General features: G+C 53.7%; 1 protein-coding gene across 1 annotated transcript in view; it reads right to left on the reverse strand.

The window, feature by feature from the left end:
* Positions 1 to 15066: 15066 nt before the first annotated feature.
* Positions 15067 to 15963, reverse strand: part of IGSF21 (immunoglobin superfamily member 21) — a gene marked incomplete at both ends in the record, with an annotated part of 234315 nt that continues 233418 nt past the window's right edge. The window contains 2 exons of the mRNA XM_080801557.1: positions 15067 to 15140; positions 15922 to 15960. Coding sequence (XP_080657683.1) covers positions 15067 to 15140; positions 15922 to 15960 — 113 coding nt within the window. The remainder of the gene's footprint in view (positions 15141 to 15921; positions 15961 to 15963) is intronic.

Consider the following 15963-nt stretch of genomic DNA (forward strand, 5'->3'; position numbering starts at 1 on the left):
CCAGAATCTGTGTGGCAATGCCTCCTTGGGTTGGAGGGTCCCAAGGCCACCTCCAGCTGGATGATTCATTAGGAGGACCCCACAGGACTCAGCATACAGTTGTACTCATGGTTTTTGAGGGACAGCGAAAGGATATTAAACAAGATCGGCAAAGGGAACAGGGAAGTCCCAGACAAACCAAATGCAAGCTTTTAAGAGCCCTCTTCCTGGGGAGTCACTCAGGCTGTGCTGAATTCCTCCAGCAACACGTGATGACCCAGCTTTATCTGGTGGATAAAGCTGGGTCAATCTATTTCATCTCCAGTTACTGGGTGACTCATGATAAGTTACTTTATCACCTTGAACCTGAAGTCCTGATTCGCACCAGAGAGGATATGCTTCCTCCCAGGAGCTTACATCCAAATCTCAGAGAACTTCTGAGTTCTGAGAGTTCTCTGGTGTTGTCTACCAGGGAAGCTCATCAGAGACTCAGCTCACCAGAGACCAGTTTTTACGGTGGCTGGTCACGCCAGCACCGTCTGTCTGGCTCGTTCCCAGATTCCAGGCTCCCAGAAGAAAAGCAGGGGTTCAGCACAAAACACACTGGTTGCCCAAACTGTCCAGACGCAGCAAGCTGCTCTTATCAGCCAGGGAGCTGGGTGCCCTCCCCCAAACCCATGTTCCCAGATGCCCCCCAAGGGCCAACCCGGCAAGGACAAGGATGACACTCTCAGCCGGCTACACAAACACCTGCCTGCACCACCCACTTCCTCCCAAGGGATTCTTATGCAGATCCAAGGGTGAGACTCACTGGTCTGGTGGTTAAAGCTGGGTCAGTGTATTCCATCTCCAGTTACTGTGTGACTCATGATCAGTTACTAGATCACCTTGAACCTGAAGTCCTGCTTTGCACCAGAGAGGATATGCTTCCTCCCAGGAGCTTACATCCAAATCTCAGAGAACTTCTTCCTCAACTAAGCGGAAAGGAGAAGACCCCTCTTTTTTTTTTTTTTAAAGATTTTATTTATTTTTTTGACAGAGATCACAAGTAGGCAGAGAGGTAGGCAGAGAGAGAGAGAGAGAGGAGGAAGCAGGCTCCCTGCTGAGCAGAGAGCCCGATGCAGGGCTCGATCCCAGGACCCTGAGATCATGACCTGAGCCCAAGGCAGAGGCTTAACCCACTGAGCCACCCAGGCGCCCCGAGAAGACCCCTCTTTAAAGGCATCCTGCCGTACCTAGGCTGCTGGGGCAGGATTTGACCTTGGCAGGGATGGAGTGAAGAAAGAGAAGAAGCAGGGAGGGCCGTTCCTCAGACATAAGAGGATTTGGATCCCCAATCACAACTCTAGGGCTCTCCCTGGAGGGCAGGCTCCCCTCTGCATGGCTTGGGCACTTGGGGTAATGGGGCCACTGAACTGAGCAAGACTCAGATGCCACCCTTGAGGGCGGGGCCAGAATCATGGATGGAGAGCGGGGCAGGGGTCAGCTCAGACCCTGATAGGCACTGAGACCTTAGACAAAACACACTACCTTGTTGAAGCCCAGTCACCTCTTTTTATTTTTATTTATTTATATTAAGATTTTATTTATTTATTTGTCAGAGAAAGTGAGCACAGGCAGACGGAGTGGCAGGCAGAGGCAGAGGGAGAAGCAGGCTCCCCGCTGAGCAAGGAGCCGGATGTGGGACTCGATCCCAGGATGCTGGGATCATGACCTGAGCCGAAGGCAGCCGCCTACCCAACTGAGCCACCCAGGGGTTCCCAGTCACCTCTTTTTAAAGATGGCTCTCGTCTATGATCTAAAGAAAGATTGTAAAGATTAAAAAGGATAATGACAACTTTTGAAAAAAATGATCAAGCATCGTTTTGAAAGAGTTTTATAGGTGTTACATGCAAGTTATAAAATTACGTGTCCCTGCTGGTTCATCCTGCCATACTTGGTAGACAGTGTGGACATTATGTCTTTACCACCATGGAATCCCTGGAAATCATCTAGCAGATTTCCACCCACCTGACCTCCACCCTGAGCAGAGCAAAGAAACCTTGTTGACATTCAGGACTCTGTCGCTAATTTTTCTGCTGACCTGGCAAGTCTCACCTCCTCTCTGGGCCTCAGTTTTCTCCAGCGGCAGAACAGGAACAGTAATTCTCCTACTTATCACCTTATCACCTGTCTGTCTCCCTATCACCACCTTAGGACCTTTCCTTTTTCATCTTGTCCCAGAACTGCCCGAAACACATCTGTGGTCAAGGACTTGGACTGCCATCTCTCTGAAGAACATTCCAAAGTAGAGTGGAAAACATTGTCTTGGAAGGGTCCTTCTTGGAGCCTTGTGGGGTACGTTAGCATCATAAGGGCTCTGACAAGTCCTGCAGGAAGGGAATTGTCTCAAGCTTGTAAGCTCACAGACCTCCTTTGGGCAGCACACCTGTCAGCACCCTAAAGAATAGTCTATGGCTTTCTCTTAGTGGTTTGGGCAAGGAGGACTCAAATAAGCTGAATCCCAGTTATGTCCACCACACACAGCCTTCCCGGGTGGGTGGCATGCCATCTTTGCCCCTGGCCTCAGTCCTCCTTGGGAGGTGACCTTGAGGCTGGAATCACAGTCTCAGCTCTAGCCTCTCCCGCTCTGCTTTCGTTCCCAGATGCCTGAAAGTGCTGCCAGAGCCCAAATTCAGAAGATCTGATGAGCCTGGTTCATTTTGGGGCCGTGGCAACAAGCAGGGGTTTTCCCTCATGGTTGCTTGGATAAACGAGTTAATTATGTCCAAGCTCTAAGAACTTTGTCTTGAGAACTTTGGTGCCGAGGGTGTACATATGTGTTGGAGGTGGGGGGAGGTACGGGCACAGCTTGGAATGTGCTCTGGGGTCTGCAGGGACCCAGGAAAGGGGGAGCTGCTTACTCAGCATTACAATGAATGCTGCTCATAGAAGTGCAGGGGTCGAGTGCCTGGGTGGCTCAGTGGGTTAAAGCCTCTGCCATTGGCTCAGGTCATGATCCCAGGGTCCTGTGATCAAGCCCCGTGTCGGGCTCTCTGCTCTGCGGGGAGCCTGCTTTCTCCTCTCTCTCTGTCTGCCTCTCTGCCTACTTGTGATCTCTGTCAAATAAGTAAATAAAAAATTTAAAAAAAAAAAAGAAGAAGTACAGGGGTCCATCCCAGCCAGGGAGCTTGACAGGTGGGGCAATGTTCCTCGGAAAAGCCCATATCCGCAGCTTTGTCAGTGGGAGCCAGGAGAAGTTCTGATTAGAGGCCTTGGTGACCCATCCCAAGGCTGAGCAAGGCAGTCCAGGGCAGCGGAGGGGGGAGAGGTGTCCTGAGGGACCTAAGCACGGGCACAGACATGAGCAAGGTTTCTGAGGCAGAGTGCATCGGCGTTGAGCCTTGGCTGAGCCCTGAATGAGCTGTGTGTCATTGCCCAGACCGCTTAGCCTCTCTGAGCCTCAGTTTCTTCATCTGCAAATGGACACTATTAATAATCTCTCTCACTCTCTGAGTAACGAGGGGGATGACTTGGGCAAAGCGCCCAGAAATATCTGGCATGTAACAGGTCCTCCATGAATTCTACTGCTCTCCTCATCCTTTGGGTAAGCGCGAGACTGGCAGAGGTCTTTTTTTTTTTTTAAACTTTTAATTGAAGTATAACATGCACATGGCAAAGTGCATAAATCTTTTTTGTTTGTTTTTTAATTTAAAATTTATTTCAACTCTTCTGGGGCTGGAAACGGAAAATCTTAGAATAAGTCTAGAAAGTCTTGCATTTACTGTTTTTTTTTAAATAGCATTAAAAATTATTTTGAAATAATTTAAGACTCGCAAGAAGTGGCAAAAATAGCGTGGAGTTACTGTGGACCAGCTTTTCCCAACAACATCTTACATGAACGCAGAACGCCATCCAAACCAGAAAGTCGACATCGGTACCGTATGATTAACATAAAAAGTGTGCATGTCTTAATGTGTACAGCTCAGCGGGTTTTCACAGCCCTGAAACCAGCAGCCAGATTCAGAACAAGAGCGTGAATGACCAGCACCCCAGAAGGGTCCCCTGTGTGTCCTCCAGTCCTGTCCCCCCTCTTCCAAGGTCACCGCGTGGGTCCCGACTTGTTAGAGCGTAGATTTGCTTTACAGGTGTTTGAGCCTCCCTCTCCTGCTCCCCTTCGTGTCTGCTCCCACTGTGGGGTGCGTGCGGAGCTGCCTCTAGGCAGGCAGCGTTGAAGAAAGGGGACAACCTTGTGTGACCGTGAGACAGAGCCCGCCCCCCGTCTGCAGCGAGGTCCTTTGCTGCCCCACTCCACGGGAGCCAGACGAGTTAGCCATATGGCCTCTCGGTCCAAAGGGTGTTGTTTTGGGCTGAGTGGTGTTCCGCACACCCCGGAATTCATGTTTAAGTCCTAACTCCCAGTGCCTGAAAAGGTGACTGGATTTCGAGATAGTCTTTAAAGAGGCAATTAAGTTACAATGAGGTCGTTAGGATGGGCCCTGACGCAGGGGGACTGGTGTCCTTAGAAGGAGACATTAGGGCACAGACACACACGCAGACGGCCGTGTGCACACGCAGGAAGAAGGTGGCCGCTGCCCAGCCCAGGAAAGAGACCGGCACCCCTGCCGACACTGTGGACTTCCCTCCTGCAGACTGGGAGGGCAGAATCTGGTCGTCGAGCTCCCTGGTCTGTGGTGCTGTTGGAACAGCCCGAAAATGCCGACCAGACGTCTGCTTCCTGGCGTCTTCTCCCCATGTGTAACCCTTGAGCTGCTGGGCTGGTGCCCACAGATGACAGGGACAAGGGCCTCCCAGCAGTCCCCAGGCCTCGCACCCACAGGGCCTGGTGGAGGCAGCAGCAGCTCTTTTATCCAAAGTCTCAGCTCAGGGGCAGGGTTGGGAGGAGTGGCAGCTGCTCTAATGTTCCCTGGTATGTCAGTCAGCTACTGCCGTGTAACAAACCAGCTCAAACCTCCATGGCATTTAGCAAGAAGCATGTGTTCCTTACTGTCTATGGGGTTTCGGCTGATCGGGGTGGGCCGTGGCTGGCCGTGGCTCCCAGCTGAGAGCTGGGCCCAGGTCTGCTGCAGGCATCTCTCCCACTCTCCAGACTCAGCTCCCCGAGGCTCATTCTCACGGTGACGGCAGATGTGCTGGTGAACGAGCCTCATGGACGAACACATGTGCAGCCCCGCATCATGGCGTGTTTGCAGGCATCCTGTTGGCCAGAGTGAGGCCCGTGGCCACGTCCCACAGCAGCGGGGCACCAAAAGGGGAGTCCACATCATCGTGGGGCTGGTGGGGAGGGAGGGAATATTTGCTGCACAATAATCTGATCTGCTACATTCTCTAAGCTTTTGAGCAAGAGAAGCAATGTTTTCCTCTTAAAAACTCAAAAAACTGGGGGTTGGGATGATGGCGTTCAGCAAATCTTTCTGGAAAATCATCTTAGAGTCCTCAGCCTGCGCCTGGAGTGTGGACGCCTTCCCACAGCCCGCGGGGTACCAGGCTCCCTACTCTCTCACCACCTCCCCCTGCTGACAGAGGAGGGCTCTGGCCAGGTCTGACCCCAGCGATGGACCTCATTCATTCTCGTCACAAGTTGTTAACAGAGAGAGAGAGAGAGAGAGAGAGAGAGAGAGAGACTTTTAAAAAAGCCACCGGGGCTCAAATGCTGCTTCTGCTACTTAGTGGCTCGTGGCCTTGAGAATGTCCCTTGGCCTCTTCAAGCCTCAGGTTCACTGTCTATAAAATGGGCACAACATTAGAGCTTTTCTCCCGAAGTTCTCGTGCGGAGGAAGTTTGAGCAGGAAGGTAAAGCCTGTCGTCGCCTGGTAAGAGCCCAGGAAGTGTCTGCTAGGTGTGAGGACACAGCAGTCACGTCCTCACACAAGACCCACCATGCCCTTACGGGTAAGTCCTGTGACGCTAGCACTCAGCTGCTGAGCTCCCCAGCTCTCCGGGGGCTGTCCAAACCACTCCCTGTCCTCCCCTTAGGCCAGAGCCCTGACCCCAGCATGCCCTGACTGCCTCGCCCTGGGTTCTGGTCACCCGTCCCGGGACAGAGTCTTGAATGTCATGTCCACTTTCAAAGCTGCCCCTCTCTGTGGGCATGGACCATCTGGTGGTCCCAGCTTAGGATCAGAAAAGCTGCCCAAAGCCCACCTGGCACGCACCTGGGCATTGTGGGCAACGTGGCCCGCATGCTGACGTGGGCAGCAAACTCATGTGTCCAGCCCAGCGCGGCTCAAATGTGCTGGTGCACGGCAGTGTAACTGCCTTCGACTTAATATATGCTAATTAGATTTTAATGAAATTCAGATTTCCAACAGTAGTGCAGTGTTCGCCATGGTAAGTTATAATCATATCTAATTGGTAATTCTAACATAACAAATTTCTTGGATAAATTATTCTTAGTTAATAGTCCCCCAGGAACAACCTCAACATGGACGCGTGCGCACACACACGCACCCGCGTGTGCACGTGTGCACACATATATGCATATATTTAAGGGGAAATTGAGGAAAAATAACAAGGTGGGAGCAGACTTGCAGTGAGGCAATGTTGTTATCTAAAACCTGGACTGCTTTGGGACCTCAGCCAGAGCCTCCAATAAAAGCCTTTGGGGTTGTTAGAAACCCCAATAATCAGAGCATTGGGAGGCCGGACATGGTGCCGTGTTCCAAAGTCAAGGCTATTGTTTTTGAGTGTAGGTAGCCATTCCGGTAGGTGGCCCCATGCCCAGGAGGTGGTGGCAAGAGGGGTCACTGGGTTCAGGCCTCAGGCCCTACTGGGGGCGGGGACCCACTTCCAGGGAGCCCTGACCAGGCTGCAGAAGCTCCTCCCCCAGCCCCCATCAGCAAGACTGGTCCACCCTGGAATTCTTTCTTTGTACAGATTCCGAGATGGCAGAAGGAGCGAAAGGGGGGCCCAGTGGCTGAGTTAATATTTTCTTTACTAGGTGGAAATAGCTCAGTTGAGTGTAATTCCAGAAAAAAGGGATGGGGCAGCGGTGAGGCAACCCAGGTTCCAGGCTTCACTTTGCTGTTAACCTGCAGGAAGCCCCCGGGAGAGCTGTGCAGGACCTCAGTTTTCCCAGCTGTCATATGGGTTGCAACTCAACATGCCTTTGCGCTTTAGCTGGAAGGAAGAAGCCTTTTCTCTGGTGCTGGGGTGAGGGGGCGGACCTTATGTAGCACATAGAGAGTCTGCCCTGGGCATCCATAGAGAATGTTCTCTCCTGTTTCTTTCCAGTGGTCCCTGGACACAGGGGAGTGTGGCCCTCGCCCCCTGCTGGCAGAGGTTTAGGTCTTATGCCTCAGAGGGCGGGGGTGCCGTGGCCACGTCACCCCACTGGGTGGAAGCAGAAAAGGGGGAGAGAGAGTGACCGCTTACTCATAGCTATGTGATGCTGGGAAGTCCTTCCCGTTGACGTCCGTGTCTCATTCTACTTACTACATGGGTCCAAGTAGTGCTTGCGCGGCTATTGTGAGGTCTGATAGACACAACCTTGTAAAGAATGTGAATTGATCAAGGTGAGTTTCTCTCCCCACTCTTTTCCTTCTCCATTCCCCTTCCCTTACTCTGGGATTGACCTTGGGGAAGGGGAAGGAGCCCCACGAGATCTCTTTAATCTGGCACTAAAACCTGGAGACTAATGTTAGCATCTGGGGCCAAGTGAGTAATGACAGGTGTTATTTACTGAACACATACTATGCACCAGACAGCTTTCTAAGTACCTCATAAACACGCTTACATTCAGCCCTAAGAAGAGGGAACGGTTATTCCCATTATGTAGAGAGATAGGCCACTAAAACACAGAGAGGGTGTGTGAATAGCCCCAGGTCACACAGCTAGTTGACAGCCAACCCAGAATCTGAACCCAGAGGAGTCTAGCTGTAGAGCTAACCTCCTTCACCACCACACGGTACTGCCACTTGTGCCAACCAGCCTGAGATCATTCGAATATCTAGGAGAATGGTCTGCCTTGGTGGGGCTTCGGGAAGAAGGGAGGAAAAGGAACTGAGTTCCCGCTCTACACCTGGCACAATGCTTCTTACCTGCAGAGGCAAAATTACCTGGTGCGTTCTGTCTAGGTACAGATCTAGCTCCTGGGCTTATTTGCCGTGTGAACCTAAGCAAGTAGCATAGCCTCTCTGAGCTTCTGTTTCCTTGTTTGTAGACTAGAAAGAACGCTTCCTCTGTTGTGCAGTTCAAAGGCGTCGATGCTGACAGCACTCTCGGCATGGTGCCTGGCGCGGAGAGAACACCAGAGCCGAGGTAAATTCTTAAATATGGGAATGTTGATATTTATGTAAATTCTTGCATATGGAAGTGTTGGTATTTCATTTATCCTGCACATCCCGTAAGTTAAGTGTGATCATCTCCATGTCATCGTTGGAAAAACCGAGTTCAAGGAGGCTGAGCAATCTCACGGTGGGAACGTGGCCAAGCTGCAGTAGGAACCCTCCAAGCTTTCTACCCCGAGGTCTTTCCAAACCCTGGTCCTCACTGGGGATGGGGTGAGCCTGAGTGCCTGGGGGTGGGGGGAGCCACGTGCAGTTACAAGCCTCTGGCTCGCCTGCGTAGCATCTGCTCCTCTCTGCAGGGCACTCCTCTGGCTGCAGGGGTGAGCTCAGCCCTCCGTGGGGGCAGCCAGAGGTGTGGGGTTTAATGCTGCAGCGATCGGTGCAGAACCATTCCAGCTTCCTTGCCTCGTAGAGGGGTCGGTCTGAATTTGAGGGCACGTGAAGAATCTCAAGGTTCCCCTTGGAGTGAAGACCCCATTGCCCAGCTAGGAACTTGCCCATGAACCACCCTAGAAGGGCTCTCCTTTCTTTCCTATCCCAGCTGCCTGACTCTCACTGTGCTTCCTGGGTCTCCTCCCCAATAAACTACTTGCATCCAATCCTTGTCTCAGGCTCTGCTTTTGGGGGAACCCAAATCAAAACACCAACCCCCCACCCCACCCCCCAGCCCCTTCGAGCATGGGTTATCCTTGGCTTAGTGCAATGACAAGACAATGACCCTTTATCCCGGCAGATGTGGGCTTCTGACCCTTTATCCCGGCAGATGTAGGCTTCGATCTCAGAGCTGTGCCTCTGGGCTGTGTGTGACCTTAAGCAAACGACTCAACCTCTGAACCTCTACTTGCTTATCTGTAGTATAGGGAACATCTGTCCATAGAACCAGTGTGATGGAGCCCTGGCAGATGGTCGGGGCTTAATCCATGTTTGTTGTTCTCAAGACAGATGATCCCAGACGGGCTCTTGAGCCCCAGATCTGCTGGACGTCGCCACGGCGCCCACGTCAAACTTGTCGCTGTCCTGTGTTCTCATTCCTGGGTCTTTATTCCACCTCTGAGTGTGCCCGCCAAGGACCTCTGGCTCGTTACCGCTGCTCCCTTGTCCTCACTAACCACCATTCCCAGAGGTCTGGGGGCTCCCCCGTGAGCCTGGCCTTTCTCCAGCCCCACTACCCAGTTCTGCCCCTGCGATCAGACCTGGCTGCTGATCAGACCTGGGACCAGACCTGGGTACAGCTCTACATGGTATGTAGGTGCCTGGCAGGTCACGTAGCCCTTCTGAGCTTTGTCTCCGAATTCAGAAAGGGCAGTAGCATTGTTTTAAGGGTTAAAGCATCCAACCCAATGTGCGGTAAATAATCAAGGCTTGACATATCCCTCCTCTCTACTTGGCGCTGATGACCTTCACGGACTCTCTCCCCCGAACGGCTTATGTAAACCCCGCCACTGGTCTCCCTGAGCCAAGAGCAGGCTTCTCAAACTTGACCTGGCACACAGGCACCTGGGATCTTGTTAAAATACGGATTCTGGTTCAGCAGTTCCGGGGTGGGGCCTGAGCGTCTGTGTTCCTATCAGATTCCCAGGAGAGGCTGACACTGCTGGTCTGGGGCCCACACTGAGTAGCGAGGACCTAGAACTTTGCGCCACCAGTACTCTCCTCTCTGCTTCTGAGCATTGTCCGTGATTCTGATGCTCTCACCCTTAGCTCGAAAGCCGTGGCTGGGTCCCTATTGCACTGTGAGGATGACAAAGCTAAGGCTCATGGCATACTTTGGGCATGCTGAGCCGCACGCTAAGGATGAACTTTCCAATCTTCATCCATTGAACTCTCTGAGATGAAGGCCACGAACACCCATTTTTCAGAAGAGGAAATGGAGGCACAGAGAGGTAAAGCCAAGTGGCCACGTCACACGGATCGTAACAAGCCTGGACTTTGCACCCAGGTCTGTGCGCCTGACCGCTCTGAGCAACCCCCTTATGGCGTCCCATCCCCTCAGGCTGGGATTTAAGGACTTTCCCTGTGGTCAGAGAAGGACGTTCCCTGCAGGAGGTGGAGTTCAAGGCGGTGGGTCAGGGGCACCAGCTTAGGAAAGGACTCCTCCAGAATGCTTTCTCTCTGGGGCCCAGGAAACTCCGGGGTCAGTGGATGCCAGGTGGGAGGGAGCGCGAGCCTGGGTGGGAGGCAAGGGCGGAGGGGGAAGGGCGTGGGTGGGGCACAGGCCAGGCAGGAGGAAGCCCCGCCCCGAGGTCCGAGGTCCGTGCAGCTGGCAGCCGGGGCTCCGCTCTGTGTGCTGACATTTCAGCCTGGCGCTGACAGTTGAGCCCATTTGACAAAAATGCATGTATTTTGCACATCTATTTCCTTCCACCCATCACTCAAGGCTGTCGTTCCCCGAGGAGGCCAAGAGCATAATTGCTGACATAACAGCTTAAGTGCTTTTTGGAAAACTCACTCCCTGCTCTGGTCTGTGGCTCCTCCTCCCCGGCTGGGCAGCGGGGCCAGGCTCTCTTCCTCCATCTCCATCTCCGTCTCCGTCTCTGTCTCTTGTTTTCCTTACCGTTTCTCTCTGTCTCCCCCTCTTTGTCTCTGTGTCCGGACTGGCTTCTCATTCCCCCTCTCCCTTTGTCTCTGTGTCGCTCCTCCCCTGCCCTCCCGTGCCCTCTGTCTGCCCCTCCCTGTGTCTGTCCCTCTGTCTCTCCTCTAGTTCAGCTCATACTCACCCACGCTTTCCCCTCGTCTCACTCAGCCCTGCTGTTGGTCTTTTTCTGTTTTGCAGCTGCCTAACCGGACTGGAGGGTTATCTTCCAGAGTCTTCCCCAAGGGACCCCCTCTCGGTCCTCTCCATCCCTCACCTCCAAGACCCTCTGAGGAGCCTCCTGTCTCCCCAGGATCTCTGATCCCAGGGTGAGTCTAGCTCACAGCATCCCAAGCAGCTTTCCTGGGTCACTGCCCCTTTCCCCACCCCCACCCCATCCCCCACCCACCGCACCTGCTTTCCTTCTCACTGGCAGCCAGGGCTCCTGGGGGAGTCTTCCCCGAGCCAGCCACCCATCCACGCTGCCCTGGGAAAGTAGAGACACGCATCCAAGTTTGAGGGTCTGCCTGGGGCTGTCAGCTTCCCCACGGGAGAGAGCCCAGGGACCCTTGGTTTTGGTTGTTTGCTCAGCTCTGTGTACACGGGTGCATTCCATAAAACCAATGGCTTTTCTGAGTTCAGGATGGCGACTCTGAAAACCCTGGGTCCCTGTCTTGGTGTGGCCTCAGAGCCCAGAGCAGGGGCGACAGTTCACTGCTCCGCATCTCCCCCCGGGCAAGGTTGCTGTGACCCTGGGCAGAGATGCCCGTGATGGAGGCGGGTCTCCAGAGGCGGGTCTCCAGATATGTTCCTGCTTGGTGACAGCCCAGCCCAGGAAGGAACAGGAAGAGGGAGGCCTCCAGTCTACAGAGGCAAGTAGGGCAGAAGAGGCATGTGAGGTGCTGTGGGGGGTCGGTACCCCAGGGCTGAGGAGCAGGTGGTGACAAGGGGCCACCCACAGAACTGGCACAGACCCTCCTTCCTAGAAGGGGCAGCACTGGGGTGAATGTCGTGGGCCTCCCCCACTTCCTGTGACCTGAGGGGTGGGGGAGGGGACCTGAGCTGTTCACAGCTTGAGAACCCAGGCCAGAGAACGGTGGTCCCACTCGAGACAGCAAATGGCAGCCATGGCACTTCCTAGTGACAAGCCCAGCTCTGAGAGCTCCAGCAGGAGGAGGTAGACTGACGGCCTGGCCCATAGGCTGGGGATGGGGGATGGGAGTGGCCCCCTTGAGGCCCAGCAGGTGGTCTTCCAGGCCCAGGGATCAGTGGGCATCATGGGCACAGGGCTGGGGAAACAGTCGAGCAGCCTGAGGGTCCTCTGTAAAACCAGAGCGCCATGGGGCTGGGGTCGGGGGGGAGGTGCCTGTGGATGGTGCACGGGGATCAGAACTCACTTGTGGCTGGGAAGAGCAGTGGGCAGAGCTGGGCTTCCAGGGGTCAGGAAATCTGTGGTCAGGCCCTGATCCGCAGCCATATGTCTGCTGGTCTTGCCCTTTTTAAGAAGGATGCGCTCAGGAGACACAAAGCCACCTTGCAGCCTTCTGCTTCCCAACGACCTGTCCCGTTTGGTGCTTGAGAGACAGCTCAGGGGCCCGGAAGGACCTGGGGCTAAGCTGAAGTTTGCAGAACGGACTTCTTATCCTTCAAAGCCTGGCTGCAATGTCACCACCTCCTAGAGGCCTCCCCTGACCTTCCCCAGTGAGAACGACCTCTCTTTCCTTCTCTGACCCCACCGTGCTCTCTCATCTATTTATTCCAACACGTACTACTTAGGACTGCAGTCCTTTCCCCCTCAGTCTGTCACTCCAGATGGACTGGGAGCTCTTCGATGGCACGATCTGCATCTCCCCGCCTGGCATCGGCCCGGGCCAGGGGGATGCTCAGATCTGTCACATGAGTGATGAGGCGAGCAGATAAAGAAATGAAGGATCCATCTGCCCTCTGAGGCTGGGGTCTGCCCTACGCATCCCTCCCTTCAATCCCAGGTTGAACAAAGCACTATTTCCAGTCTGCTCAGGGCCACCGAGTCCCCAGATTCGGAGTCCAGAGCGGGCGGCCAGCCCATCCCCCAGGGCACTCAGCTGGCTTTCTTCGGGCGTGTCCCCGGCCACTTTATGTACTTCATCCACTTGCTGCTGAGATATTAATGCACTTCAGGGGTCAGTGGAGCCCAACGACCGCACCGTTAATAGGGCAAAGCAATTCCAATTTCATGCCTACATGGGCTTCCCTCTATTAAGGCAAAGAGAGGGAACAAATCTTTTTTTCTTATTCCTTCCAGAAAACAGGCAAAGGCATTGTGTGACAGAAGCTTAGGTAAATTGCTGGCAGGCAGCAAAGGGGGGCAGGTGGCTCCAGTGAGACAGAACAGAGCTTTGGAGAAGAAGGAAGTAGGATGAGGAGGCTGCTGGCACTGTGTGGTTGTCGCCTGCTGATCTGGCCTGGATGTTTATACTGATGAACATCTGAGAGCCCCCAACACTTAACAATCATCTGCTTCGGCGTTGCTATCCACCTGCAATGTGCAGGTATGCAAATATTCATTGAATGAATGGATCACATAGGTGGCCAAAATGGTTCTAACTCTGCCTCCTCCCTTATGTCCATACATTATGCAACGTGACTTCACATTTTTCAGCTCAGGTCATGATCTCAGGGTCATGGGGTGGAGCCCTGAGTCAGGCTCCGAGCTTGGCGTGGGGTCTGCGTGAGATTCTCTCCCTCTCCCTCTGCCCCTCCCTCTGCCTGTGCGCTCTCTCCTCCTAAATAACTAAATAGATAAAATCTTTAAAAATAATGTCCACTCTATTTCTCTACCCCTTAAAGCTGGGCTGGCCTTATGACTTCCACTGGTGAACAAAATCAGTAGAAGGGACAGGAGTACAGGCTCCCCTGGACCCCAAGGGACCTGTATGCTTTGGCTCTCTCTTGCTCCTCTGCTTTCCACGGGCTGGCCTGCTGGAGGATGACGAATGAGATGAGGCAGAGCCGAGTCATCCCGGGGAAGGTGACCCTGGCCCAGGCAGCCTCCAGCTGACTGCAGATGCGAAAGGGAGCCCAGCCTTAATCGGTTCAACCTGGCTCAGACCAGCTGCATAAGGGAAATAGTAAAAAGCTGCCATTGTTGATGGTTTGGGGATGTTTGTTATGCAGCAGCATTGTGGCAATTAACAACTACCGGAGCCACATGACTGTTGTTCCTCATTAACCTGCAGCGTTCGTCACACTCCTTGACCCATGGCACCTGCTTCATAAATATTTGTCGAATGAATTAATGTACTTTGGGAAGCACTGATATAACTCCTTGTCTTTCCCCGCAGGACGTGGTAAGTTGTCCTCCCTCTAAGCTTTTGCTCATTCCATTCCCTCTGTCTAGAATATTTTCCTCCATTCTCTGCCTGGCCAACCTCTCTTTTGGCTTCTGGCATCTATCTGGCATCTGTTCTCTTTGGTTTCCTCCAACCTGCCTCTCCTACCCCAGCGGAATGAATCTCTCCCAAGTCAGTGCTCCACAGCCCTGGGTGGGGGTAGCTGCCGAACATTCATCACACTGAATTACCTCGGCTAGTTGGGTAAGTGTTTTCCCCCACTGGATCATGAGCTCCTTCAGGGTAAGAGCACATCTTGCCTGTCTCTGCAGCCTGGATAACTAGCACAGGACCTGGCCCACAGCCAGACCTTTGAGAGGTGCTGGTCCACTCACTCCCTCATGCAATGCACCTGCCATGAGCCAGCTAGATCAATGGAATGGCTTTATCCTGAATCCGAACATAATAATCATAAATGTGCATTGTTGCCTACCACTGAGGTTTGGGTTGGTTTGGTATACAGCACTATTGTGGTAACTGCTGATTGTTACTCTTGGCCCCAAAGAGCCTTGGATTTTCTGGCAGTTTCTGGCTACTTCCCGCATCCGGCAGCTAAGACCGGGGGAAGGTAATGAGGTACAGCTCGGCTCCCCTTCCTGGGAGGAGCGCCTCTTCTGTCTCCTCCTCACCCCTCCCCAGTGCCCGTCCCAACAGCTGCGGTCACCCAATAAATGAAGAATTCAGAGCCACAGACAAAGGTGGGGAAAATTGTTCTGTTTTAATTAAACTGACTGAAGAAGCCAAGACACAGACAGAAAGAGACTAAGAACAGACTGGAAATAGTTTAGAAAAGAAATGAAAACCGATCGCAGAGATGTCAGTGCTGGGTGGAGTGGCAGGAGTGGGGGCTGAGCCTTCACGTCAGCTCCAGGACCACTGTCAGGGCGAGCACCAAGGTGAGCCGGACGCCAGGAGGGCCAGAAGCGGAACCTGGGTTGGGCGGCACGGAGGAGGGTCAGAGTCAGGGTCAGGGCCACCGAACCGGATGGGCGTGGCAGGGTGTGGATCCTGGAATGGCAGAGCTTCAAAGGGCCCCCACAGAGTCTGGATTCAGCAACAGGATGTACTGGGTTCAAATCCCAGTTCTGCCACCTGTCGCACCAAAATGGGTATGACCCTTTATCTGTCCCAGGGCTGCTGGGCTGAGCCTGGTGGCCATGGGATCATCTAGTGGGGACCAGGTGCAGGGACCTCCATTGTGAAATGTGCAGTGGGCTCAGTGTTAGGGGGGGAGGGCTGGTGGGCTGGGGAGCAGGGTCTGAGGGTCATGGGGTGGCAGATCCAGGAGGACAGTATCAAAGTCTCCAGCCGGGGCACCTGACTGCCCTATGGAGTGGTCCCGAGCCCGGCGGGGGAGCAGGCACAACCCTATGGTCAATTCTGGACACATTCTCTTGGGGCCAGGGCACTAAGTTCTCTGAGCTAAGAGAGCTGGAGTTCATTGTGGATAACAGTGGTGGGGAGGGAAGGGGGCACACTAGGTCCCTGGAAATCCCCACTGGCTGGTTTGGGGTTCTGAGTCTCCCCCTTACGGCCTCAACACGCACTCCTGACCGCCTTTGACCCAGACTGCTGAACTGGAGGACAGTCGCCTGCCTGAGGCTCCAGGGAAAGGCAAGGGGATGCGAAGGGGCGGCTGGGGAACCAGGGCGTTCTGGAGCCTTGGAAATCCCTCGCTTTCAGGCAAACAGCTCTGAGAGTGAGGACTTACCATTGGAGTCCTCTGTTCCTCTTGCAATATTTGGGTTTTCTG

Source organism: Martes martes (genome assembly GCF_963455335.1).
Source record: "Martes martes genome assembly, chromosome: 4".
Classification (NCBI taxonomy): domain Eukaryota; kingdom Metazoa; phylum Chordata; class Mammalia; order Carnivora; family Mustelidae; genus Martes; species Martes martes.